This window comes from Hyaena hyaena, unplaced genomic scaffold (assembly GCF_003009895.1).
Source record: "Hyaena hyaena isolate Hyena2069 unplaced genomic scaffold, ASM300989v1 scaffold_308, whole genome shotgun sequence".
Lineage (NCBI taxonomy): Eukaryota > Metazoa > Chordata > Mammalia > Carnivora > Hyaenidae > Hyaena > Hyaena hyaena.
This window is the reverse complement of record NW_024080942.1, coordinates 384358-411310: the sequence shown is the minus strand read 5'-3', so window position 1 is coordinate 411310 and position 26953 is coordinate 384358. Positions and strand designations below refer to the sequence as shown.

Here is a 26953-nt window from a genome sequence, read left to right as displayed (position 1 = left end):
CATCCATCCATCCATCCACCATCCTCCATCCATCCATCCACCACCCACCATCCATCCTCCATCCATGCATCCATCATTTATCCATCCATCAGTCCTTCCTTCTATCCACACATTGACTCATCTACCCTCCCATCTACCCATCTGCCCACACTCATCTTTCTCCCTACCTACCCATTCATTCATCCATCCATCTATCCGTCCACCTACCCATTCCTCTATCCATTCGTTTACCCATTCACTTCTTGTATGTCTTCCATGGGGCATGGGGGAGGCCATCACTAAATGGCGGGACAGTTTCAGGTGTGTTCTCACTGTACCTGGAAACTCGGGGTCAGGTGGTGTGGTGTCAGAGCTCTAGAACCAGGACTGGGCAACCCCCAGCTGGGCCCCGGCTGTCGGTGTGGCCACGAGCAAGTGCGTGTTCCCTGACTTCCCTGACCTGACATACAAAGCAGGGGATGTCTCAAATCTGCCTCCCCTGAATCAGGGGCAGTGCTGGCTGCGTGCTCCCTGGGCCCCATCAGCTCCCAGCAGCCTGGGAGCCCCCAGGGGCCAAGCTGCCTTCGGTGCCCACAGGTGCCCACAGGTGCCCACAGGCTGTGGAACCAAGGGAAAGATGATGCTGTGAGCGGGGCCGCCTGAAGTCCCCCCGGTGCCTCCAGAGCCCTGCTGGGTGGTTCTAGAAGTGAACAGGGTGCTTCTCCACGGTCTCAGGGCCGTGGTGGGCACGGTCTCTGTTTCCCACGTCAACCCTCACATTCTCTATGTAAGCCGACCTGAACTGAGCTGACACTCATAAATGCTGCTTCCGGGGAGGCCGGCTGAGGTGTCTCCCTCCCCGCGGCATGGAAAGCTGGCCTTGGCCTTGGGGTGGTGCCCTGCGCCCCTCCAGCCTCTCCCCGACAGACACCATGGTCTGGGGGCCTTGCTGCTGGCTGCCGTGCTGGGGACTTCCAGCCCGGGGCTCACACCGACCCCTGGGAGGGACACACTTCCCAGGGGCATGCCGTCCACCCGTGGGGGCCCCACCTGCGGCACCGTGTGGAGCCCCCCCGCCAGCAGTGCTCAGGATGGGGGGAACTTGGAGGTACGGCTGTGGTGCTGAACTTTGTCACCTGAAAGAGACCCCGTTCACGACAGCTGTGGGCAGGCCAGGCGGAGCCTTCAGCACTGTCCTTGGAAGTGTCTCTTGCGCATGGGCCCAGGGGACGTGTGCGGCTTCCCGACACCCCCTCTGTACCTGCGTCCAACAAGGAGCAGTGATGTCGTTTCCTCCTGGGACCGGGGACGGGGGCGGGGGGCGGGGAGGGGGGGGCGCGAGGACCCTCTGCAAGCAGTGTGCTGGGTTTCAGGGCTTGTTGGAAGCAGGTCGGAGCTGAGTGAGTCGGGGCCGTGTGGACAGGCACTGGTCCGATTTCCAGGGTGACCTTCTGGATGTTTTAGGGAGATAGGGCTCCCTCCGTGTTGGACCCCATCTACCCCCGTGCGCCCCTACTGTTTGAGCCCGTCTGCGTGGGCTGGACCCCCACGTGGCCGGGGGGCTGCGGGGGCTGTCGGCCCGGGGACCCCAGTCTGAGAGGGGAGGCAGGACGCCCCCACAGGGTCCAGCAGCCAGGCCTGCCTGGCCTGGCGTGGCCCGCCCGGCCCCGGGGACCCGCAGGCTTTGCCCAGAGTCACCGCCCTGCTCCAAGCTTCCGCCGAGCGTGCGGGGTGGCCGCTCAGAGGGCCCGTCCCCTGCCACCCGGCCGCTTGCCTTCTGCGCTGGCGCCGTCCTGCCCTGCAGTGCGCTCGGGGCTGTGGCCGCCTCGGCCTGACCCACAGCGGACGCCGTCGTGTCGCTTGTCCGCAGTCCTCGCTCCTGGGCCCACCTGGGCTCCCCCACGAGGGCGACCCTCAGATGGGCGCCAGCGCAGCGCAGCTTCCTGTTACTGATTCTCCCAACTCTACAAGCGTCCTTACGCCTGTTGGCGGCTGTGCCCGCCGGAGACTGCTGCGCTCTGACCGGGGCGGGGTGCTTGCTCCCACGCACCCTGGGGACGATGTCTGGCACAGTGCTCTGCCCCAGATGTGTCCCCAAGAGCTTTGGAGGCAAGCATCGTTGTCATCTGCTCATGGGGGTGGCGGTGGGGGCGCCCAGGCCAGGTCCCGGGGAGGGGCGTCCTCCGAGGATGAACACAGGAGGCGGCCCCGTCAGCTTTGAGGACCAAGCGAGCGACGGGGCCTCTTGGGGGTCGGTTCTGTGGGGTGACAGAGACGGTTCCCTCCGTGGGCTCCGTGGGTTCCGTGGGCTTCATGAGGCGGCTGCAGAGGGCAGGCTGGGCCCAGGGGCGTCCAGGAAGCAGGTGCCCCTCCCCCCAGGGCCAGGCTGTGGTCGGCCTGCGTGTCCCCGCTGGGCAGGGCCATCCATCCCCAGTCTGTGGGGCCGGGGTCCACACACCGAGGTCCCGTCTTGAGCAACTCATCTCCCAAGGGGTCGTGGCAACCGCTTCCCCCTCTCCCCGTGGTCTCCTCTCTCCTCAGTGCAAGACGGTGGTGCCCACTCAAGGGTCATCATCAAATCAGCTGAGGACACTTTGGTTTGGGCCCACAGACCCCGAGGTGATTGCCAGACGGGCTCCCGCTGGGCGGGGGTCCGCAGGTAGAGCTGCTGGTCCCCTGAGGCTGGGCCTGCCCCGGACCTCTGCGCATGGTGTTTACAAATGTTTCTCCATCTGTAAAGTGGGCAGTTCGGCAGCGAGCAGGTGGTGCCCATGATGGGGCTGTGCCTTCAGGGCACTGAGCTCTCCATGCATTCACACACAGCGGTAAGAATAAACACACAGGGGGCGCCTGGGGGGCTCTGTCCGTTAGGCTTCCGACTGCGGCTCAGGCCATGATCTCGTGGTTTGTGACTTCGAGCCCCGTGTCGGGCTCTGTGCTGACAGCTCAGAGCCTGGAGCTGCTTTGGATTCTGTGTCTCCCTCTCTCTCTGCCCCTCCCCTGCTGTCCCTCTCTTTCTCAAAAATAAACATTAAAACATTTTTTAAAATATACTTTAAAGTTTTTTTTAAAAAAGAATAAACACACAGAAATGCTGGACACCCTTTGCCCTGTGACCCCCAAGGCACCTTCCCCAGTAGGACACGGCGCACTCCCTCAGGTGCGGGGTCTGACCCGTGGCCCCGTGCAGGTAACTCTGTAAGCCGGGGGTCCCCGCACGCTGCACCCCGGCCGAGGTACAGGCCCGCGGCCGCCCCAGCCCCTAAGGGCGCCTCGCCTGGTCCTCCGTTCGCCTCCCGCCGCCTCCCCTCCCGTGAGCGCCCATTTTTAGCAGGCCCTGGGGTCCCCTCGATGTGAAGTCAGTCTCCTCTGTAGGAACCTGTCTTCCTCCTCCTCCTCCTCCTCGGCCCCACAGTTTTCCAGGAGCAGGTGCACAGAAGCGGCAGAAGCGGCCGCCCTGCCTCGGTGGGCCGCCCTGCGCTGGCGGAGCCCGTGTGCTGGGGGCTGGGGGTGGCGGGTCTGCAGGGATGGAGCCGGGCCGCCGGGGCTGGGATCAGGAGGTGGTGCGAGCACCGGCCCCGGGGGCTGGTGCAGCCACGTCGGGGGTCCAGAGGCAGAAACCTCTGGGGCAAAGAAGGGGTGCTCCGGAGGGCAGCGAGCCCAGGGACACTTGTCCAAGGCAGCGGGGGTGGCGGGGGGAGCTGGTCCTGGATGGCGCGCGGGCAGGGTTCTCCACAGTCCCTCGCGGGGCCCACCGGCAGCGGGCAGTGTCATGGTTCCCAAGATGACAGTGACGCCACAGGCCAGCATCAGCATGTCCTTCGGGACCCCCGCGGGGGCGCCGAGGGGCAGCCCAAGTCCCATTCCTCAGCCTCGAAGGAGGAAGGGCAAGGTGCCCCCGCCTTGGGCCGCACGGGGAGGCTCCCATGCGGAGGGCACGGGGAGGCGGAGGCCGGCCCTGGTGGCTCGCTCCCCTGCCCCGTACACACACCCCGGCTGAGCCCCCGGCCTCGGCCCCGCCAGCCCCCACGTGGTGCAGCAACCCCCCCGGAGGGACCTGGGGTTTCAGGGCTTCTCTTGAAAACACAATAGGGGGGACCTGGGGCAAACTGTGTGCAGACCCCGAGAAGGTCCCTTGCGCCGCCAGCCGAGCTCAGGGCTCCAGTTCACCCGTCTCCTCCAGGTCAGGGGCTGGAGCTGCGGGAGGGGCCGGCGGTCTGCTGCGGGGGGCCCTCGGGGACAGCCTGGGGGGGACTGGCTGGCTGAGCACAGTCCTGATTTGGGGCCGTCTCTCTCTCTCTCTCCAGACCCTGACATCCTGGCTCCGTTAGAATGTTTAGATGAGGCGGATCCGGGATTATTTGCTACCATCAGGGCAGGAGAGGGCACAAGCCTCCTGTCGCGGGGCTGGAAGGGACGGAGCCATAAGCAGCGGGCTCAGGGTGGGCCGCGGGGCGGCCCGGGGCTGAGGACCTGGTGACTCCCAGCCCGTGGCGTCCAGACCCAGGGAGCAGCGAGGTTTCACTTCTCTGACCCGTTTGGGGAGACCGAATGTCCGTAGGTCGTGCACCTAGCGGCATGTGACTGGCCTCCTGACGGGGCTGCAGCATCAGCTTCCCCAGAGCTCGGTGACCTGGCCGGGACCGTGGCCGGCTGCGGGTGCCCCGTGGCGGCCGTGGCTCAGGACGGCTCGCTGGCTCACCGGCTCCAGCCTCCTACCACTCCCCTCCCCTCGCTGCTTTTATTATCTGGGTCGGTCTCCCAAAATAATTTTTAGGAATGACGGACCCTGTCGTGAACCCTTAGCCCGAAATCACCGCAAAACCCAAATAAAGGACCTCGGCTCTCCCAGCGAGTAAACAACACGGGCGGCACAGCCTATATTTCCAAAGTCATAAAAAGCTCATGTTCTTGGCTCTGCATCCTGACTTTCGAGAGAGGGCTGGCTGGAATGTGCTGGCCGTCTCGCAGGCCCGGGTGGCAGGAGCGGGGGGGGGGGGGGGGGGGGGGGAAAATGCCGCCCAGTCCCGGGAAGTGCCGCCCTGCCCAGGGCCGAGGGCTGGGGAAGGAGGCTCTTTTGACCCAGCCTCTCCAGTGCTGGTTGCACGTCGTGGACCCTGCAGAGCTGGGCAATCTTTGCTGGTCGTTCCGGAAGCTTCCGGGCACCCCAAGCAGCTTGCTGCTTTCTCCAGGGCCTGGTGGCCGTTTGCTGCCCCGTTTTCTCCAAATGTCTCCTGTGCACTGATGAGGTCTCCTCACTCCACCTGTGAAAGAAGAGCTCTCCCATCCAACAGCGGGGGCCACGGCCGGGAGACCCGGCTTCTCCAAGCAGCTTCAGTCAATCACTTAACCCCTGTGCCCGCCGGGGGGTGGGAAGCCAGCCGTGTGCTGCCTGCCTTTAATCAGCAGGAAACACCACCTTTCTCTCCTAAACTGTTTGCTCGGCCAGTAAATTAAACATGCCCTTAAAGCCCTGATTTTCCTCCAGTGGGTGAGGAGGTTTGGGAAGTGGAATTCAAACAGGACAAAAAAAAAAAAAAAAGGAAAAAAGCCAAACAAGAGCCCTGAGCTGAATCTGCACAGGGTGGGGACCCCTCCCCACGCTCTGCTCGGGCAGATCCCGTTTGTCCTGAGAGGCAAGGACACGGCCCCCCCAGGGTGAGAAAGCGCGGGGGGGGGCTCCAACCTGATTTTGTTTGTGAGCCTCGTGCACTTACCAGTCCCAGATAATGAGGTGGCGTGTTAATTACCCCCCCTGTAATTTACCTTTCTGCTGCGAGGGTCGCCGGGAAGGTTTATGGGGGGGGCTCCTTTCAAACCTAACGACTCGATCTTCCCGGCGGAGGGAGCCGCAGCTGCCGGCCTGTTGTTGCGTTTTTGAAAGGAGCCCATGAGTCAATTAGAAGGAACCGTTGGCCACTTAAGACGTAATAATTACTTCTGTGAATGCTGCTAAATTAAATAAGTATTATCCCCGTGATTTTCTTTCTTTCAAGACTTTGGTTTCTTTTGAAAGAAAACATTTTCTTACTTCTCGAGCGGATCTGTTTGCAGCAGCGTGAGGACCCTGAAGTCCCCGTCCCCCCGCACCCTCCCCCAACCCTCGGGGGACTCCTGCTCCAGCAGCGGACGGGGGCGGGGCGGGGAGGGGCGTCGAGGTGAGGGTCATCCAGGCAGAGGCGGCAGGTGGGAGGTTGGCGGTGCCCTCGCCCCTCAGCCTTCCTCTGACCCTGGTTCCGTGCGGACGCACACATCCGCCATCTGAACGCCAACATTTGTTTGGCTCAGTCACAAAGGTGTGTGACTCCACCTCCCTCTCGCTCCAGGGCATTTTCTCGCCCCCCCGCCCCCCGCCCCGAGCCTGGCGCCAGCCTTCAGCCCCTCCTGGCCCCCTCCCAGCCCCCAGCAACCAGTTATGAGTTCTGTTTCTATGGATTTGCCTTTTCTGGACCCTTCCACAAGCGGATCGTGTCGATCACGCTGTGTGTGATCGCCTTCGCCGCGGGGCACGTCTGTGGGGTGGGGGTCAGCCTTCATTCCTCGCATGTCTGAGTCATATTCCTCTGCATGGATGGACATGTCCGTTTGTCTGTTTGCCTGAGGACGGACACAGGGCACCTGGTGGCCTTGGGGACTCTCGTATGCTGCTGTGGCCACCGGGCTGTCTGGGTCCTCCTTTCCCGTTGGATGAGCAGAGCCTCTGTCCTGATTGGCCCGCCCCTCCCTTGGCCTACTTCTCACCGTGTCCTCTGTGCCTCAGGCCTGCTGTCTGTCCAGGTGCCTAAATCTTGGCACCAACCGTCTCTTAGGATGGACCCCAAAGGGAGGCCTGGGTCAGACGGGCGGACCCCCGGACCGCAGCCCTGCAAGCCGCACATTCGTGGCCTCGGCAGACCTCTGTCCTAACTGGCCCCAAGGTCGCCAGGAGCTCAGGTGCCCAGAGCTATGCAGGCGTTGGGGCAAATTTCATAATCCAAATCCCAAGCCCCTGAGACATGTCTCCGACCCCGAATTTCCAAGGCCACACACCAACCGGAATGGTCTGGAACGAACAGCCATTCCCAGCCCCGGGTAGGGTGCCCTCTGTGATGGCTTTCCCCACTGCTCCCAGACCAGTGAGCAGAGGGGCCACGCGGACGCGCACAGCTCTGCTTGCCGAGCGGGGTCTGAACCCTGTTCCAAAGGACCCCCTGGGAGCCGCGTGCCTGGAGCGAGGGCCGCTTTGTTCCGGGCGGGGCAGAGCGGACGTGCCCTGGGCAGGGGTGGTGGCGGCCTCTGGCGCCCTCAGCCCCCATCGCGCCCCGTGTCCCAGGTGCACCCCCAGAGGGCCCCGCACTGGGGAGGCCGTGCCGCAGAGCCTGACGTTTGCATTGTCTCCTTCAGGTGACGGCGACATTGTAAATAACATGCATGAACCTGACCCAGACCTGCTGGCTGGCGAGAGCGCGGAGTACGAGACCGAGGACAGCGTTGTGTCCCCCATCCCCATGGGGCCGCCGTCCCCCTTCCCCACCAGCGAGGACTTCACCCCCAAGGAGGGCTCGCCGTACGAGGCCCCCGTCTACATTCCTGAGGACATTCCCATCCCGCCAGACTTTGAGCTCCGAGAGTCCTCCATCCCGGGGGCCGGCCTGGGGGTCTGGGCCAGGAAGAGGATGGAGGTCGGGGAGAGGTTTGGCCCGTACATGGCGGCACCGCGGGCCACGCTGAAGGAGGCCGACTTCGGATGGGAGGTGAGCATTCCCGTGTGAGCGTGATTGATCACGGCCATTTATCTTGTGTTCAATCTATTTATAAAGCCGGGCTGAGCAGTGCTGCCCGAGGCGGGAGGCTCGGCCGGAGAGAGCGCTCGAATGTCACATTTCCCAGGCTTATTTGGTCCTGCAGCTCGCATGACGCGAGTCCGCAAACATCAGGGGCCCTGGTGGGCGCCTGTCAGCCCCCAGCCGCCGTGCCTGCTCTCTTCCCGGAAATGTGTCCTTAATGAGCTCATGTCTTAAAACACCCCGTGCTCCCCGTCTGGATCTGAGGTGCTGAGGCCACGGTCTCTGCAGAGCTGTGCAGATTGATGGAATGTCCCAGAACAGGAGTCTCCACCCTGGGGAACGTGGGGCAGCTCGTAAATCCTGCCTGGTGGCTGTGCTGCCCCCAGACGGCCCTGCACATCAACCCCACCCCCCGCCCGCCGTGCCCTGCTCAGCCGGGGCCCCCACCTCTCGGGCAGCGTGGGGTGCCAGGCTCGTCGGGCCAGGGAGGAGCATCTGCGGATTCGAGGTCCCTCACAGTCTGGGCCCGGCTTGATGGTTCTGGAGCCCGTGCGCAGGCAGGAGAGGGAGACCGTTAGGTGAGGGGCGCTCATGACCCCCAAAACGGTGCTCCCCCTGCAAATATCTTAGGCCAGGAGGGACGCCGGGCCCCAAATCGGGGTCTCTCAAGGTGGTCTTCGTGGGGACCGCGAGCCCCACAAAAGCGTTCTCGGCGGTGGCCCTGGCTGACGCGCGATGGTGTTTTTGGCAGAGACCCTGCCTGGGTGGAAAATGCAGATGTAAACCCAGACTCCTTCCGGCTGTTTCACAGTTTCCCAAAGTGCTTGCTGGAGGTCAGCTCTAGGAAGGGGCGGATAGTCCAAGGGGGAGAAGAGGGCCCTGCGTGGGGGGGCCCGGGGGAGCGAGGGGCCAGGGGAGGCCGTGCTCCCCACCTCTCGGTGCCTCTGGGAAGAGTCCCCAACGTGCAGTGCTTCGTGGCGATGTCGAGGCAGGGAGGGGCTCAGCTCCCTATTTGCTCTCACTCTGGAGGCTTTGCGGTTTCTAAACATTGCCCGTTGTGCCTCCATTTCTCCTGGAGACCTGCGGTGCCCAGGTGCCCTGACCCCCAGCCTGCGAGCGCCCCGGCACGCCCAGGAGGCTGGGCACACTGATGCCCGGGGTGGTCCGGGCCGGGGGGGGCTGCCCACAGCCCGGCAGGAGTGAGGTCTTCACTCCCTTTCCCCCGACTGTCCAGCAGGCGGCACGTGGGGCGTGGACACCGGGGTCGCGGGGTGCCAGCTGCAGGCCCCGAGCTCTGTGGAGGGCTTTGCGGGCTCAGGCAAGCAGCGGGCGGGAAGGCCGGAGCCCCTGGGCGGGAGCCTATCCGTGCCCTGTGGACGGGTGTGTGCTCCTCAAGGTCGGGGTCACCTGAGGTGCTGGGAGCAGGTGGGGTGAGCAGCGAAGGGGCTTGAAGGTCGCTCTGTAGGTGTGCTGCTCTCGCGTGGCTCCTGGGGTCGCCCCTCATGGGACCAAGGAAAGCCTTTTCCAGCCACGTGGCAGGTAAGTGGTTTTGGCTTCGGTGGGGGGGCCTCTCGCTGACCCGGCCTTTCCCGTCCTTGCCGCCCGCCTCCCGGTGTCTGACATGCTCGGAAAGGTCCGGACTGTTGAACAAGGCCAGAGGTTTGCCCGACAGGAAGGGCTTCGGCTGACCTTGAGGCAACCTTGCTCTCGTCTGCTCCCATACGCGTTTCTGTTTGCTCTTTCTCTAAAGAAACGGCCCATATCGCGTGTGCTCGCTCGGTGCCAGGCTGGAGCCGCTGTCACCGATCTGCCCGGTGCCTGTTGACTTTGCGATAGCGTTAGTGCTCCGGGACGTGAGGGAACGTTCTCCCTCCAGGGCGCGCCCCCCTGCTTCGCAGCGGGCTTTGTTCCGTGCCCGCGACCTGACAGCTGCCTTTCATGCCAGCACTTAGGACTGTTTGCGCACAGCCCGGGTCCTCAAACAGCGCTCAGATGCGCCCGGCGTTATCGCGGCTGACCGTGCGCTCCCCGCGAGCCCGGGACCCGTCTGGGGGCAGGTGGCCTGTCACACGGGGTCCCGGCCATGCTTGTGTTGTCCTTGTGACTCAGGACCGACAGGGGACCTGGGTGGGAAGGCTCCGTCTCCCCCAGTGCAGGAGAGAAGAGAGGAGGAGGCGGGTACTCCGGAAACTCGGGGAAAACCCACTTTTCCCTGAAATACATAAGGTCCAGGTGGTTTCCTTCTAGCCCGAAAACCAGTGTAACCACGGCACCCTTGCTGGATTCCCCACCGTCACCTGCAAACAGATTATTATTGCCCTTTGGCGCTGTCCTGTGCCCTCCGCTGGCAGGACGCCCGGCCTGGGTGTCGGTCACAGCTACCCCGGCCTTGCCTGGGCAAACGGGGCCTGAGCCCGGGTCTTTCTGTGGCTCCGGACAGGAGAGGGGCCTCCGGGGAGCTCTGGGGCATGGTCGCTCACAAGGCACTCTGACCGCGAAGACGCCCTCCGCGGGCCCGCTGGTTACAGCCAGGACTGTCCCCAGCACGTCCCCGAGGCAGCACACCAGGGCATGTCATTCTGCGGCCCCCGGTTTCAGCCGCGTAACGGTTCGCTCTCACGCCAGTAATTACGTATCACGGACCCGGGCGATTTGATTTCACTGCAGTTTACACGGGACTCATTTACTGAGGAAGAAGCAGCAATGACAAAGGAAGGAGGTTTAGCAAAGACAAGGAAGGAGGTTCGCAGAATCGGGGCACGGTCTGTACCCGCGGGGGGTGGGAGCATGGCTGGGTCAGGTCCCGCACGGGAGGGGGGGCCAGAGGGACCCGGACGCTGGGCAGACGTCTGCTGGAGGACTGGTTTGCAATCAAGGTCACATTGGACATTCTTACTGTCGTTTTGAGGCACGAATGTTCTTTCCACTCTGAGAACAGCATTCTTCTTCCGGACCATTCCTTGGAAATCTCTTTTTTGTGATGGACGTGGTGCCCGGCTACTGCGTAGATTCTGGTGATGTGACCCCTTTGGCAAGAGCGTGTCTCCGGCCCCCGGGGCACCGTGGGTGACCTACGTGTGACCTCCAGGCTCCAGGTCATGGGGGCAGTAAGGGGCATGCGTGCGGAGGCCCCCCCGACTGCTCATGGTACCTCCCCCTCCCACACACTCATTGGACAGTCAGTGACTCGACCTCCCTTTGTGGTGCTTTGGGGCAGAGCCGGGAGTGACCCCCACGTCAGGCGTGTCCCTGCAGCCTAGCCCTGTGTCCAGATGGGAGTGGGGGTGCGTGGGAACGGCCCCCAGGACCCATCTCAGAGGGCCATGGTCTGTCCCCCTGCCTGGGAAGGAGCCCCAACCCCGGGCCCCCTCCGCCCAGACGCAGCCTGCCGGCTGATGCAGCCACAGCTCACTCTGCCCAGAATAAATCACCCTGTGATTGCATTTGATTGCCCTGGGGTCTGAAAAAACAATGATTTTGATCATTTGTTGAGTAAATCATGACATTTATCATCGTGGGGCATATTTTGCTAATGAAGAGCTAGCTGCGAGTGACGGCCAGAGGGAGCGGGCTCCTTGGACGTGCCACCTGCCCTGGGCAGGGTCTGCCGCCGGTGGGGGCGCCGTGCTGGACCCCAGGGGAGGCAGGAGCAGTCTCGCCCTGACGCCGCCCGTGCTCAGCTCGTCTCCTCGAGAGCCCGTCCCCCCTGGAAAGCCAGCTGAGGGCAGCCTCCCTGGTGCCCGAGTGTTGCCTCGCCCGAGATGGGCACTTGAACATCAGCTGTGGAATAAATGTGTCTGCCTCTGTGTAAGCAGCTGGGGGAAACGGTTAATGTGAATTGATGGGGTTTCATTTATCTGAAGAATTCACTCAAGTGGATTACCTCACCCCTTGGCTTTCCTTTCTGAATATGAATGTACATGCTCATTTGTTCAATCAACAAACAGGCTGTGTCTGGGCCGGGGTCACATGGGAGGCTCTGGGGTCACAGGGGAAAACGGCCCCGAGGCCTCAGGCTGCCCTGGTTCTCCAACGCCTCAATCACACAGCCCCCAGGCCCACTCCCCTGGGGTCCCCGGGGGCCTGCTGGCAGGCTCTGCTTAGGGCCAGGACCCTCCGGCTGGGACGCACCCAGAGACGCCAGGCTGGGCAGGGGGAAGGAGCCGCGGGCAAAAGCTACCACCCGGCCCTGCGCTCTCAGATGCTGAGAGATTTCTGTGCATTTAAGATCACATTATGATCCGGAACACGCGGCCTTGGACAAGGGCCCAGGGTGCAGCGGAAGCAGACTCCCTGGGTGTCCGTGCCTGTCCACCTACGTGTAGTTTTAGAAAAGCAATGCTTTCTTTTCCAAGGTAGCCGCTAGCATCCTTAAAATGACAAGAAATTCGGAGGTCTCATCGTGGTCTGCAGTGTGGGCTGCCCCGGGGCACTGGCTGCCCGCTGCGGAGGCCGGTCAGCCTCTCGCACCTCCCGATGCAAGTCTCGGAGGGGCCTTCGGAGGTGCAGCGGCACACACCTGAGAGTGCGGCGCCGAGGACTGGCTTCTTCAAGGACCCACGAGGCTTTCCCAGGCCCAGACCTGAGGCCAAGAGTCAGGCCTGGCTGGGCGTGCACCCCAGGGGTGCAGCCACACGGCCCCTAACCTGCGGCTTGGTCTCCTCCTCAGATCCAGGGTCTCTGCAGGGACCCTCTTTTCCTTTCCCATCATTCACCCTCACCTCAAACACCTCTGCCTCTTTCCTCCACATCCAGATGTTAGCCCAGGCTCACCCTGTGTGGTCATGTGAGTGTGCACCTGCACACAATTGTGCACACACGTACACATGTGCACACACGCACGCACACACATATGTGTGCACACACATGAACACGTGCACACACATACATGCAGACATGGACATGTGCACACATGCAAGCACGCACACACGGACATGTACACGCACACATACATGCACATACATGCAAACATGGACATGTGCACACATGCAAGCATGCACACACAAACATGTACATGCACGCATACATGCATGTACATGCAGGCATGGACATGTGCACAAGGCAACACGCGCACACTGACATGTGCACACACGTGAACACACATGGACATATGCACATATACATGCACATACATGCAGACATGGACATGCGCACACATGCAAGCACGTGCACATGGACACGTGCACACACAAGCACACATGGACATGTGCACTCACACATACATGCACGTACATGCAGGCGTGGACATGCGCACACATGCAAGTGCACACACATGGGCACGTGCACACACAAGCACACATGGACATGTGCACACCCACACATGGACACGTGCACATGCACGCACACACCCACCTTTCGATTTTGCTCAAAACCCTAGACGGGGTCCCCCACCTCCCAGGGCAGGAGGTAGGTACCCCGTCCCCGCTGCCTGGATTTGACAGCTTTGGGGAGATGACCCGGGAGTGAGTGTTGGGGCAACTGAGGGGATGCTTCTCACGTGATTTCCGGCCTGACTTCTGAGCTTGCAGGCTCTGGATTCATTCCCGGGCTCTGGGCTTCAGACGATGCCTTCAGCAGCCAACCCTTCTCCCCAGGGGGGAGGGTTTACCCCTATAAGCACCCCTCAATTCAGAGCTTCGGGGTCCCACCTGCACGTTCTGAGTGGGTGCTCACTTATCGCAAGGGACTTGGGTGGGGACAGGGGGGCCAGGAGATGGAGTTTCGAGGCTCCCTTCTCCACGGTCATTGCCACAGTGGGTTTGCCACTGCCGCCGGCCCTGGACCGGCACCCCTAGGGGTCCGGGCCGGGACCTGGGGCCAGTTCTGCCATAGGTCTGAGCTCAGGCAGGAGTGTGCCCTTTCATAACCAAGCACCCCCCTCCCTCTGGGACAGAGCGCCCCAGGCTCTCGGGAACCTGCTTCCATTCTTCCTTACCACACGAGGACCCAATAAGAATCAAGGTCAACCCAGAGCTGGGCCCGCGTGGTTGCCATGTTACCGTGAGGACTCTCGATGCACCTGGTGCCTCAGGAGTGAGTCGCCTTCCCGAGCACCCTGCCCCTGGTACTGACCTTGGGCTGTGGGTTCCCATCCAGCCCCAAAGGGCATGGGGCAGCCGGCACCCCCCCAGCCAGGCTTGGTCACCCCCAGGACTCAGGAAGGAAGAGCTCATCCTTCAGCAAAAACACCACCAGTGGCCGGAGGCTGGTTTGGACCCGCAGGTGTTTCGTTTTGCCAGCAGCCTCTGCAGAAGCCGCGCTCGTGGATCTGGGGTCACTGGTCAGAAGACAGGGTGCCTCGTCGGCCCCTGAGCTGTCACCAGCCACGGGACCTCAGGCACGCTCAGGCCCAGCCAGCTGGTGGGGGGGGGGGCGCCCTCGGCCCCAGGATGGTGGGAGAGGCAAGCTGGGCTCAGGAGTTCCTGCGGGCGCTCTGGGTAATTCCAGAAGGCGGGAGCCCCTGGCCCGGGGGTGGACCTGCTGGCGCCCAACCCCCGGGCGCATCTGTGAATGCTGGTGCTTGGCAGTCAAGCCCTACTTCAGCTTTGTCCTGGGTTTCTGGGGCCTGGGGGCAGAGATTTAGGCCCCCGGGCCTCACTTTAGCCACACCTGAAGCACCTGGAGTGTTAGAAATACAGGTGCCCAGGCCCTGCCCCTGGTCACCAGGCTCTGCCCCAGTGTCACCAGGCTCTCCCCCAGGTCACCAGGCCCTGCCCCAGGACACCAGGCCCTGCCCCTGGTCACCAGGCTCTGCCCCAGTGTCACCAGGCCCTGCCCCAGTGTCACCAGGCCCTGCCCCTGGTCACCAGGCTCTGCCCCAGTGTCACAAGGCTCTGCCCCAGGTCACCAGGCCCTTCTCCAAGACACCAGGCCCTGCCCCAGGACACCAGGCTTTGATAGAGGGACCAACTGACCCTGTTTGCCCAGCACAGTTCTGATTTAGAACCAAAAGTTCGACAAACCTACTCGGCACTGGGTGTGTGAGAGCTTCCGGGGAATTTGACTGTGGCCTTGGGATGGAGAGCTAATCCCGAGAGAAGGAGAGGGGAGAATCCTAGACCTCCAGGACCCGGGGTGGGGGAACAGCCAGCCGGACTGGCAGAGCAGAGGGCCTCCGAAAAGTACCTCCTCCCGTTTTCCAGCACATTCAGCCCACTGGCTGTACAGAGAGGCGCAAGAGGGGCCACTCAGTACGGCATGTTGGGGGCGTTCAGTTACCGAGCAGATGCCGCCGTTGCTCCCGAGATCAGCTTTCCCGGGAGCTACCGCAGCCCAGGGAGGCCCCCACGCTCCGAGCGGCCCCCGCATGCCCACGCACCCCGGCACACGCACCCCAGTGCGGGGCTCACATGTGAGCCTCCTCTGCGCGTCTCCCATCCTGGAGCAGACGCAGGCTGGGGTGGCTCTCAGACTGTCATTGTGTGTGACTCTCGTGATGCCAACAGAGCAGGGGCTGCGTGGGCGCCGGGAGAGGGTGGCCCCCCGGAACCTCGGAGGCTCCCTGTGTGGCTTCCTGCTGGTCTGACGGCCTCAGGGGTTACGTATCCAAACGTGGTATCATCATCCCAGAGCTTGGCCGTCCCTCCTCTCTGCACACTGGACAGTGGGGACCGGCTGGCAGGGTCCTGCGCCCCTGGGACCCAGGGGCCTCCGGTCCTCTCTGCCTCGCCCTCCCCTGCCTGCGCTGACCCCCCCCCCCCACCTGGCGCTTTCCCCCCTCTCCGTCTGGGGCGGCCTGCAGTTTTATTTTAGGTTGAGAAATATCGCATGGGTTTTCCCCCCTAATGATTTTCTGAATGCCTCTCACCACACGTTCTGAAGTCCTGCTCGGAAACAACACTGGACTGTGGTGTGTTTGGGGCCGGTTCCTGGGCCGACCAATGGGAATCTGCCCTTGAGGCGCCACGTCCCGTGGGAACCGGGCCCTTGGAGGGCGTGGAGAGGCACAGACACCCCCGCTCGGACTCCTCGATCTCCGGGAGCCGCTCGGCACACCCCTCTGCCGTCACCCCCGGGGGCTGTGACATCGGGTCCAGACGTTTCAGCCCAAGAATGCCGTGAGATCCTGCACTATCTTAGGCCCGGCTCTGGGGCGCGGGTATATAAGGAATTTCAGAAAAAAGGGTAGAGAATGACTAAGAATACCTCCGTGATACTGTTCTCCTTTATTTCCTTAAGGGGTAATAACTCAGCCGCAACCCAGCAGAGGGTACTTTCTTTAAATAGAGCATTCTGATTCACAAGCGAAAAAGGAAATAAATATTTTCTTTTCATATTCGAGTAGACGTCCCCAAATACCAACTTCTTAAATGGTATTTTACCCTCTGCATCTCTCTCACACACCACTGACAACCAGGAGAGCCCACCCCTGCTCTGCAAAGGGCTGCATGTGAAGCCTCAATGTGGAAAATCCTGCGGTGGGGGGGGGGGGGGGGGGCGGAGGGGAGGCTGGGCTCTGGCTCAGCCCTGCCCGCTGCTCCCCGAGGGCCCTGTCGCTCTTCCCTCCCTCCCTTCTCTCGCCTTTTCCTCCGAGAAGGGAGGGGACGCTCACTGAGGGAATGTGGCCGGGACACCTGGCGAGGCCTGGCGGGCTGACCTGCGGCCAGCAGCACAGACCAGGGCAGAGGCCCGAGTGGACGGAGTCCTACTGTGCGCCCCAGACAGTCCCCACACGCGCTTCCCACTCCTGGTCCTCATTCCACCTCGCGGAACCGGACCCCCGTCCCAGCCCCGTGGGCAACAGCCCAGCCTGGAGGATATTAGCCATCCCCCCCCCCGGGGGGCCTTGCTGCCTAAGGTGTGGAATTCTCCAGGCCCCAGAGAGAGCCTCAGGGTCAGGCTTCGGCCTCGGGCCCCTGAGCGTCTGGGCCCCGGTGCGGCTGAGCCGCGTCTGGGCAGGAACCACGTTGCAGGGCCATGGTCTGGGTCCCCCTTTGCACGCAGGCTTCGTTCCGGCTGGAAGGAGAGAGGCCTGGGAGGAGCAGACGCCTCCAGCCGCTCAGCTCGGGCTTGGGTCCCAAACCGTGGTGCTGAGCTCCCCCTACGGTGCTTTCAAAATGGAAACCTAGGGCCCATCTACTGGATCCCAGGCCCTGTGGGGTCCCCAGGAATGTGCGCCCTAATTAGCCACAGAGTCTGTGCCCTGGGAAAGGGACTGACCTTGAATTTCCTGCCCCAGCCTCCAGGTGCCTCCCTCTCCTCACCCCTGCCACCCCAGAGAAACATTCTCCTGCAAGTGTGGGGCCAGGTAGCCACAGCGCCATCCTTCACCACAGACCTTATCAGGGCCTTGTCAGGGCTAGGTAGACGGAGTGGGGGTGGGGCCTCCAGGGGACTGTCCCCACGGTCAGGGGACAGAAGGGTGCTGAGGGTGCCCCCCTGTCACCCAGCCTGAGCTCTCACCCCCATACACCAGGGCCCTGAGGGCTGACCAGAGTTGAGACCCCTCCTGGGGGATGTGGCCGTGGCAGCCACCACTTCGTGCCTGGAGACCCCCGGGGCAGCCACCATTCTGGCTCTCAGAGTGCAGTGGGTGCCCGAAGCCCTGGACAGGGAGGGGTCACGCAGGGTCACACAGTAGGCTGGCTCAGGGGCGAGTGGTCAGACTCGGGACCAGTTTCCCCCATGCACCCAAGCCCTGTGGGGGTGGCCCGGCCCGCAGCGCCCCCTCCAGAGCCCAGGCTCCCCCACGGCTCCGGGCGGCCCCCCTGGGCTGACCCCGCCTCCCCGAGAGAGGAAGCAGTGGTGAGGACACACCTGTGGGGATCAAGCATCTGGAGCGTCGATATTTATTCAGAGAAATTTCTATTCCAGACACTTGCCAGCAGCAGGCCTCCCAAGGAGAAGTCTGGGCGGCCGCTGGGGGCTGGGGGAGGTCCCTGGGAAACCCCAGGCCTCGGCCCCTCCGTGGGCCCCCCTCCCGCTGGGTCAGACGAGAGCCCCAGACGTTCAGGCCATAAAAGGTCTCCCTGGGTCATGGGACACGGGCGTGAACCGCCCAGCCAGGCCCGGCCTGCTTATCAGGAGTGGAGAATTTCTGTGACCGGTCACCCCTGGGTTAGGAATGTGTTCTCGGCGTGTCACGGGCCACCTCGGCCCCAGCCAAAGCCGAGGGCAGCACATCCGTGTGCACTGCTCAGCTCGGGGCAGGTGCAGGGCATTGGGCGCCCCCTGGGTCCCACTGGGTTAGCCCTGATCAGTGGCCAGTGAGCGCAGGGTGGCCTCTCTGTGGGGGAGCGGCCATCAGGACGCAGGGCAGAGGCGGGGGGGGGGGGGACGGTCTCCAGGCAGCGCCCGCCACGCCTTTCACACCATTTAGAACACTGTGGTTACAACAGCCTGAAAGGGACTTTTAAAATCAGCCCTCAGCACATGGGCTGGTGCCGCGGGTGGTGTCTCCTCCGGGAAGGAAGATGCTGGGAGCAGAGCGGCCACACGGCCCCCCAGGGGTGGCCTCCTCGTGGCGCCGGCCTGGCCCTAGGCACCCAGAGAAGAGCCCCTGAGGGTCCCGCGTGCGTGTCCTGCTGCCGCGGGAACCACCTGCGTGTGGCACGCGGAGGGCGCTTCCCCGTCTGGGCTCGCGCCCGGTTTGATTGCACCCCCGTTCTGCTCGGCCCGGCTCCAGGCACCGCATCACTCCTGCCCATTTAGATCTTTCTAAAGTCCGTCGGGCTTATCAGCGCAGTCATTTCGCGAGGAGCTAGGATTTCTGCCACTTAGGCCCGCGGCATTGTCTGTCCCTGCGGCAGCCGAGATAAACCCTCACCCAGAACAAAGTCGCCGTGACCTTTTACAAGTAGGAGCGGCCTTGTTTCCCTCTAGACTAATTTATCAGCCTGTCTTTCAGCCAGGCACTCAGCGGCGGCCCCGGAGGCGGCTGCCAGGGGGGACGGGGATTACGTCCTCGGCTGCCACGGGCACCTTCGGGCCCGGGCGAAAGTGGCAAAAGGCCGTGGGCAGTGCGGGGAGGACCCGGCCCGGAAGACGCAGCCAGGTGTGTGCCAAAGAGGGCAGGAGCCCCCTCCCCGACCCCCTTCTGCGCCAGAGTAAGACCCTATGTGATCCAGGCGGGAAATGACAGTAAGGATGTGAAATGGCCTGCAGGCCCCGGCTCCCCCAGGAGGTGCCACCGAGGTCCAGGGCGATGGCGACGGGTCTGCCCACGGAGCCACCAGCTCTGACCCCCCCCCCCCGCCTGCCCCATCCTGAAAGCAGAGTCCCAGGCAGGGACCTGGAAGGAGAGGCCTCTCCTGGCCAAGACCGTGGGGCTGAGGACCCTTCTGGAAGAAAGCACATATCTAGAAGACCAAGCACATTTCTAGAAGGTCCCGACTGCTCTGGTGACTGGAGCTTGGTTTGCACGAGAGTGCCCCACAGGGTGAACTTGCACTAAGCAGCATGTGTGTGAAGATCGCCGAGTGCCTAGAAGCACGTGCGCGTGCTGGGCCCAGAGCACCCCACGCGGCTCACGCCCACCCAAGGGCTTGCCGTCTGAGGAGGAGCCAGAGGGCCCACTGAGGAGGTCCTGACCCCTGCCCGGGCTGTCACTGCCCTGCGCGGTCCTGCGGGGCCCCTGGCAACTGTCTCTCAAATCTGAGCTTTCCGAGCGGATGCCGACTCGCGGAGGGCTCAGGGTGCCTGCCCCTCGCTGCGCCCCGGGAAACGTGGAAGCCTCCGGCCCCCGGGCTCGGCTGAAGAACGAGACCTCGCGTCCCCTGGGTGCACACCGTAGGCTGTGACGTCAGCCTGCTCGCCACGTCGACGATGGCGCTAAGTCTTGGAGGAGGCTGAGGGCTCACCGCTGACTGTTGGGCAGGGAGGCCCACGGTGGCAGGGCCCCTCTGTCCAGCCGCACAGCCGGACGCCCCCGGAAGGGCTGCTTTCAGGGGATGTGAGCCTCGGCTGGCTCCCCTCGGCACCCGCGGTCGGGCCCGGCGTGGGATGCCGCCGTGGCTGTAGCCTTTTGCCAGTGGCTTCCTTTAGGTTCCACTAAGCCACGGGTGGGACCTGCAGAATGAGTTGGGGGCTCCTAAAAGTGCAGTGGGAGCCGGGGTGCTTGGCCGGCCTGGTCCGGGGCCCTGGGAGGAACAGTCTAGAGGGGAGGGCGCTGGGTCTCCAATTTCCGTGCTGACACCTCCCCTGAAAGTCCTGCAGGAAGAGGCCACCGCCAGTCAGGGGGCCCTTGGGGCACGGTCCCTGATGAGGTCTGGACCCCCTGCTCAGGACAGGGCATCTGCACGGATGCTGTGGGGACACGGGCTCGAGGCGCCCGGCGGGGGGGCGGTCTCTGCTCTTCCCCCCCCGCAGGTGCCTGCTCCCCGATGTCAACCGAGCGTCCCTCCAGCGGACTTCCAGCCCCACAGCCGGGCCGGTCTGGGGATGCGAGGCTCTCGCTGCATCCAGGGCGAAACCAGAACATTCCCTGACTCTTCAGGGCCTGTCTGTGGTGGGCTGACTCCCTGTTTACTCCTACTTGGAATTTAAAATACATTAAAGGTAGGGGACTCAAGCCAGGAGGCTGGTCAGGCCCGGGTGGCCTTGGTGGCACTGGCAGCCGCTCCCCAGCCCCAGGCCGCGCATTCGGTGCCGCACTTCCAGCCCCGGGCCGGGTCCCTGTCCGGGGAGCTCTCTGCCTGCACACAGCCCCCTTCCTCTGGGGCCTTCATGCGCAGCCCCCACACCTCTGGCTTCCCTGCTTGAGCTGTGACAGTCATCCACGCAGATGCCACACGGCCAGCAGGGCTGCGTGTCCCCCGGGGCTGAGGGGAGGAGGGCTTTCCAGCTGCCCCGGCTTCAGGGAGCACGGCCACTCTGCTCCGGGGTGCTCCACATGCTCCTCAGAGCCCACGAGCGGTGAGGAGCGCCTCTCTGGGGGTGGCTGTCTGCACGGGCCCCTTTCTGAGGGTCCAGGCTGCACAGTTCAGTGATCTCGGGGTGCACAGCCCCGTCGTCCTGCCCCCCACATTGCCTCCAGGTGGATTTTCGTCCTCTCCCTCGCAGGAGGGGACACCGAGTCTCAGAAAAGGTAGCTGATGCTGCTGACAGAGCAGTATCCTGGGGCGTCGCGTCCAGCTCAGACCTCGGGTCTGCTCACCTCCCTTAACCTGTTTCCGGTAAACGGCGCGCCCCTCGTGCCGGGAGACGCGGAACACCGAGAAGACTGCCCGGCCGGCTCCCTGGCAGGGCAGGGGTCAGGGCCCAGTCGCTGCACACCTGTCCTTCTGAGCACAAAGGCCCACGTCGTCAGCCTTCCTCGTGTTAATCACGGGGACTGTGTCACGCCCTCTAATGCCCAGCTGGTGAGGGACCGAGTGGCCACTCCGAGACTTCTGTATGTTCCATGTGAGCATCAGATTGTTTATGGGTTTTCTGAGATGGCATTAAGCAGGGGGATTGACACCGGCCTGTCACCTAAACACCCTGGTCGTTACTGGGGGGCGGGACCGACGGAATCTGGCGGCTCACCCCCAAGCGTGGGCCGCGGTCTCTCTCTCCAAGGGCATCTGTCCCCCATGAGCTAACTGGCCCCAGGACCCCGCTGGCTTCTTCCCGGGGGTGTGGAAGAGCCGCCCTCAGACCTGAGCCCCTGGCTCGATCCCGCGTTTCTCCTGGCCCTTGCGCAGAAGGGCACACGCTGCGGTCATCAGAAGTGACCCTCGACGGCTCCGTGTGCTCCCCAGGCGCTGGGCTGAGTACGTGATCAGGCGCCTCAACAAAACGGACTTTGCTGTGCAGACGTCTTAGGGAGCCCTCCTTCCAAGGCGCTTTCCGAACAGAACGTTCGAGGGAGGCCGAGCCGAGCCGGTAATAGGTCCTGATGCACCTGACGGGGAGGAGATGGCCGCCCCCCCCCCCCCCGGAGAGGGGGGGTTGAGGTCCCGGGTCAGCGTGTCGGCTGGGCTGCCTGCCCCAGGTTTGGTGGTTTGCTAGAAATCCTGGGTGTGTACACACGTGCCCCCAGGGCCCCCGGCTTCACCTTTACGCGGCTTTGCCCACACGCTGTGCTCCTGTCTATGGGGACGCCTGTCACCTTGGGCCTCCGCACCGACAGGGCCTCACTGTAACTGACTGCATCCGCCTTGACCCTATGTCTGTGCAAGGTCCCAATCTGAGGTCCCTGGTGGGGTTAGGACTTTAACGTGTGAACCTTGGGGGCCGGAATGCAACCACACCGACTCCGCAGAGATCAAACACCTGGGCCGGTCACTGCCGGGCCCGCAGGTGAGGGGAGACAGCGCCGGGCCGCCCGGTCCCTGTGGGACGCTGCTGCCCGCGACGCCCGGCCAGGAGCCGGGCCTGACCCGGGAGGGGTTTTGTGAGTCACAGCCCAGGTCGTAACAGTAAGATACTTCCTTAGGGTTGGCCTTTTCAGCCGACTGTCACTTGAGCCCACGTTGTCCATTGGTGGTAACAGCAGCGAAACGAACGTGGGCCCGCTCGCCCTCGTGGACACACCGCGCTCCGCGGGCCCCTGGTCTGCGAGGCTCCCTGCAGGGCTCTGGAAACGTTTTCCTCAAGCAGGAGAACCGGATTAAGGGGAGAAAAGATGGAGAAGAAGCACCTGAGAGGGAAGGCGTGTCGGGACCCGAGCGGGGGACACCGGCCGTGGGGAGCGGAACCCCAGGGCTGGCGAGGTTGAGGAGCCAGAGCGCCGGCCGTCTGGGCCCCGGCTTGGGGCGGCCTCGCGGGCCGTGCGGGCGCGTGTCTCCGCTCTGCCCGGCCCCAGGCCAGCTGACCCCGCGGGGTTGTGCGCCCCCGGGGGCCCTGGGAGTCCAGCTCAGAAAGCGCCGGGGAGTAGTGGGCGGCGGCAGGAAGGTGGGGACAGAGGGCCCAGCAGTCGGCTAATTGGAGAGCAGGGCTGGCGCGGGGGGGAGGCCGCGAACCCGGACAATGTCCCCCGGGGCCGGGGGCTGGGAAGGCCCGGCGGGATTGTTATCGAATTAGTTGAAGTCAGAGCCCCCCTGAATGAGGTAAAGAAGGAAAGGGGAAATGAAGGGCCGGGTATAATGCGGCCTAAATGAGGGGCCCCATTCACTGCCCATGAAAAGGCTCCGGCTTCTTTTCTGGGCGAAAGGGGGGGCCGAGCTTACTTTTGTTCGGCGGGGGGCGGGGCCTGCTCCTGGAGATGTACTTACCTACAGCCAGTGACAGGCGGAGGGCGGGAAAAGGGGGCATTGAAAATAATCCGCAGCGCCCGCGGGGAGTGACAGCGGACACAATCACAGGCGCACATCAAGGGCGCGCCAAAGAGCTCCTTCCCCTCTGCCCGCACGTTTCCCGGGAGGCCGTGGGCCGGGTCGCCCGTGTCTGCGGAGCTCGCCCGCCAAGGACGCCTGACCCGTCCCCCCCCCCCCCCCCCCCCCCCCCCCGCCCGACCAGGCCAGGGGACTTCTCTGCTTCTCTGTCTCCAGCCCAAGTATGAGGACGTAATGTGGGCCCGTGCGGCCCGTTTCGGACACAAGAACGCATCTTAGGAGTTGAATCGGAGAAGGATGCTGTGGAAATTGCCACGAAACCCACAGAAAAAGAGGGGGCAGGGAGGGGGAACAGGCTTCCATCAAACATAAGTACTTAACAAAGTGCTATGCTCAGTAAATATTTGTTGAATTCACACATTAATTAATTTTCCAGATGAGCTTTTCCTAATCCATTTTTTAAAGAAAGTAGGGATTAGGATCGACGCCGAGTCTGGCTATTAGGCGGCCTGATGAAGAAGAAAAGGAGCATGTGTGTGAGGTGTGTGGCTGGGCGCTTGGGGGGTGTGGGCTGGCAGGCTCCCCTACGTCCTCCTTCTTGAAGAAGCTGATTTGCTGTTGGAAGCCCACCCACGGCGGGGGCCCAGCCCCCCTCGGCCCCCGCGTGCCCTCGGACCGTGTGCAGCATCTCCTCATCCCGCCCTGTTAACTGCCTCGCAAGGGTCTGGTTGCCCGGGGATCTAGAAGGCTCTAACTCCAGAAGTCCCCACAGCACAGCGGCGAGGTGCACCCTAAACCCCCCCACCCCACGGGTCCCGCTCAGCCCTGACCCCGTGCGTTTCCTCAGCGGCTCCAGGGAGTCCTGAACGGGTTAGTCACCCCCCTCTTTCCCTGCTGCCAGGGGACCCAAGTGGCACCATTTCACAGCTTCTTGGTAAAGGCCCTTGTCCGGGGTCACAGAGCTGGTTTGTGGTGGCCCTCGAGAGCCCGTCGGCCCACACTGACCAGGGCCTGGCCTTCCCTGTCCACGAGCGACTCTGCATCAGGGTTGTGAGCCCATCAGGAGGCCCCAGTGAGAAACCTCCCAGCCGGTGCCGTCTGGCACAGAAACAGGCCTGGGTGGCGCTGTGGGTCTGCTCCCCTGTGCCCCAGGGGCATGTCCCCCCGCCTCGCGGCCCAGGACCTGGGCAGGAGCAGAGCCCTGGAGCCTTCGAGCTTCTGGGGGTCTCCTGGGGTGACCCCCCGCCAGCAGAGCAGCCCATACAGCAGACGGGGCGCTTCAGGAGCCCCCGGGGCAGAGACCTAGCTGGCCTACAAAATGGCAGGTGTATGTGGTACTTTTCTGCAGAGCGCCAGTCCGTTTCTTCAGCAGCAAGAAAACTACTTGCAGGGAGCGGAGGTGACTGGCGTCAGGGGTGAGGTCCTGGGGCCCAGTCGGAGGGCTTCACAAAGGTCCCCAGTGACCACAGTTTGTGAGTGAGTCTAAGACATGTGCTGGTGTCACACACACGCACACACACACACACACACACACATCCAGTCATGCGGGAGAAGGGGAAAGTCAACATCCCACACGGGGCTCGAGGAGGAAATCCACGCCGCCCGTGGGTCCCACCATGCACCGGCCTCCAGCGGGAGTGGAAACGGCCCCCAGGATGCAAAGGGGGGCAACCGGCCAGAGGCTGGAGCCAAAGACCTTGAAGGATGGTCCCAGGGTGGGGGGTGCCCAGGCAGGCCGACAGACGTGTCCACGCTGGGGTCCGTGTGCCCGCTCAGCAGCCTTCCGTCTCCAAAATAACACCCAAGAAAGAGTTCTAGCTCCATGCTGTTTATCCCTTTTTTATGATTCAGAAAGAAATTCACAAGGTCATTTAATTAACCACCACTCCCTGGGCTCCGCGCACACACTCCCCGACCAGGTCCCCTCCTCACAGCAGGTTTTATGACCTCCGTGCCTGTGGCATCTGTGCGTGGCAAACATACGTGAAGCTTTGCTCCCAGGGAGGCCAGTGCGTTGCCAGGGACAGCGTCGAACTGGCCAAGAGCCTGTGTCATTCGGAGATTGTAGGCCAGAGCTAGTGAGGCAGGGCTTTGCTTTAAGGTCTGTTTTTAAGTTGTGCTTGTGGGCGGTGCAACCGAAGTCCCTTTGCCCACGTTTGTGGCCGTGGCAGGGTGGTCCCGAGACTCGTCTCCGCAGCCCCCTGTCTGGTTGGTGGCCCTCCGGCCGTGCCTCAGTGTGCCTGTCTGCAAAGGGGTCTCGGCTTCTCCGGCCGTTGCCCAGCTTGGTCCACATTCACACCGCGGGTCCACCCTGCGAGCTTGGCAGGCCCGTGGGGGCCCTGCAGTCACAGGGTCTCTGCCCTAGGGGGCGACAGGAGGGCAGTGGGGTGACCCGCACAAAGGCTCTCGTGTTCTTTGTTCAAAGCAGGCTTCTCCCAGTGCCTGTACCGACTCGAGGGGCCCGGGGAGCCTCGGCTGTGGGTGCTGTCCTGGGCACACATGGTGCTGAGGAGCCCGGATGCCAGCAGCAGCCCCACCCAAGGTCCTGACGGCCAAACGTTGTGTCCAGACATTGCCAGATGATGTCCTCTGGGCAGCGAGGCGCCCTCGCTTGAGAACGAGGGAGGCTAAGGAGGAACCCATCACCCCTCCTCCAACCTCCGCCACTGGCGCGGTCGTTTGTCTGGCAGGTACCTTTGCCGTCCTCTGGGACCAGCTCCCACGGGGATCCCCGGGGAGTCCACGTGCCAAGGGGCAGCAGTGTCCAGTCCCACCCCTGACTCAGGGCCTTGAGCCCCATCCTGTGCCCTTGGCTCTGGGAGGGCTCCGCCCACGTCGCTGGTCTGACCACACAGCACCCGGCCTGGGCACCACTCATTCTGGGGAGGCCCGAAGGATCCAGCGAAGCCCTGAGTTGGGCCCCTTCCCGGCGCCGGGGACGCTTGTTCTTCTTCCTCTTGCCCGAAGCCGCCATACGGGTGCCCCAGAGACCCCAGGGGACGTGGAGATAGCAGACCACAGGCCCTTCTGCCTAGCCCCGGACAGAGATGCCGCTGACGGCAGCAGCTGAGTCGGGGGTGCAACAAGGCCAGGGGGCCGGGGAGGGGCTCAGACGGCATGGGGCGTAGCAGGCCTGGGGGGCCAGGCACTGCGCGGCTCCCCGCCGGCCCCCCCCCCCCCCCCCCCCCCCCCCCCACACAGAGGCAGACAGTCCGGGTGAGCGGAGAGGAAGCCCGGCCCACTGCCGGGGAGAAAGCTTTCCTCTTGGTGACCCAGTACGAGTCTCTTGTTCAGTGTGAGGACCCTCCCCCCACAGCTGCGGGGGTGACTTAGTCCAGCCCTCCTGCAGCCACCACCTTTTCGTGGGACACGTGGCTGTGGACGGAGTTCACGCCCACGAGGCCACCTTGCCGATTCCCGAAGGATGGGAAGGGAGCCTTCCAACTGCTGGACCGGGTAGGCCAGATTCCGGGCAGCCTCTGAATGTCTTTGTCAAAAATATGGGAAAATTCTGGTTCCAATGACAAGAAAAATGAATCATTGATCCGGTAAAGGTTCATGCCTGAGTAGGAAAACAACAAGGTAAGGACATGAAATCAATCTTAGGTTGGGGTTTGCCAAGCGCGGCCCTTCTCAAACCCACAGGAGTCCAGAAAAATGGCCCGAGTTGGAGAGCGGAGAATCCCCAGCTCGCGGGCCCCCGGGTCCTGACCTCCACACCTGCTCCGCCTTGACCTCTGACAGACCGTAGCCGGCTGGGCGCCCGTTTCCTGGTGAGGTCTGTGAAGGTCACTTCCATGCACGTGCTCCCCTGAGAGAGCCAGGCAGGCGGCCAGAGCTGGGTGTGGACATGGCTTTGCTGGGCGTGGCCTGGGCTCCCCTCTGGCACCTTCCAGCTGGAAAGTCTGCAGGTGCAGGTGGTGGTGGGGCATGCATGCTGAATGGCCTAGAACCCCCAATTTGGGAGCCTGTGGGAGGCTCTGCCTTCCCGCAAATGTGCCCCTGCTTTGGGGC

General features: G+C 63.3%; 1 protein-coding gene across 1 annotated transcript in view; it reads left to right on the top strand.

The window, feature by feature from the left end:
* The first annotated feature begins 7016 nt into the window (after positions 1 to 7016).
* Positions 7017 to 26953, top strand: part of PRDM16 (PR/SET domain 16) — a 201852-nt gene continuing 181915 nt past the window's right edge. Inside the window, exons 1-2 of the mRNA XM_039248308.1 lie at positions 7017 to 7050; positions 7363 to 7712. Coding sequence (XP_039104239.1) covers positions 7017 to 7050; positions 7363 to 7712 — 384 coding nt within the window. The remainder of the gene's footprint in view (positions 7051 to 7362; positions 7713 to 26953) is intronic.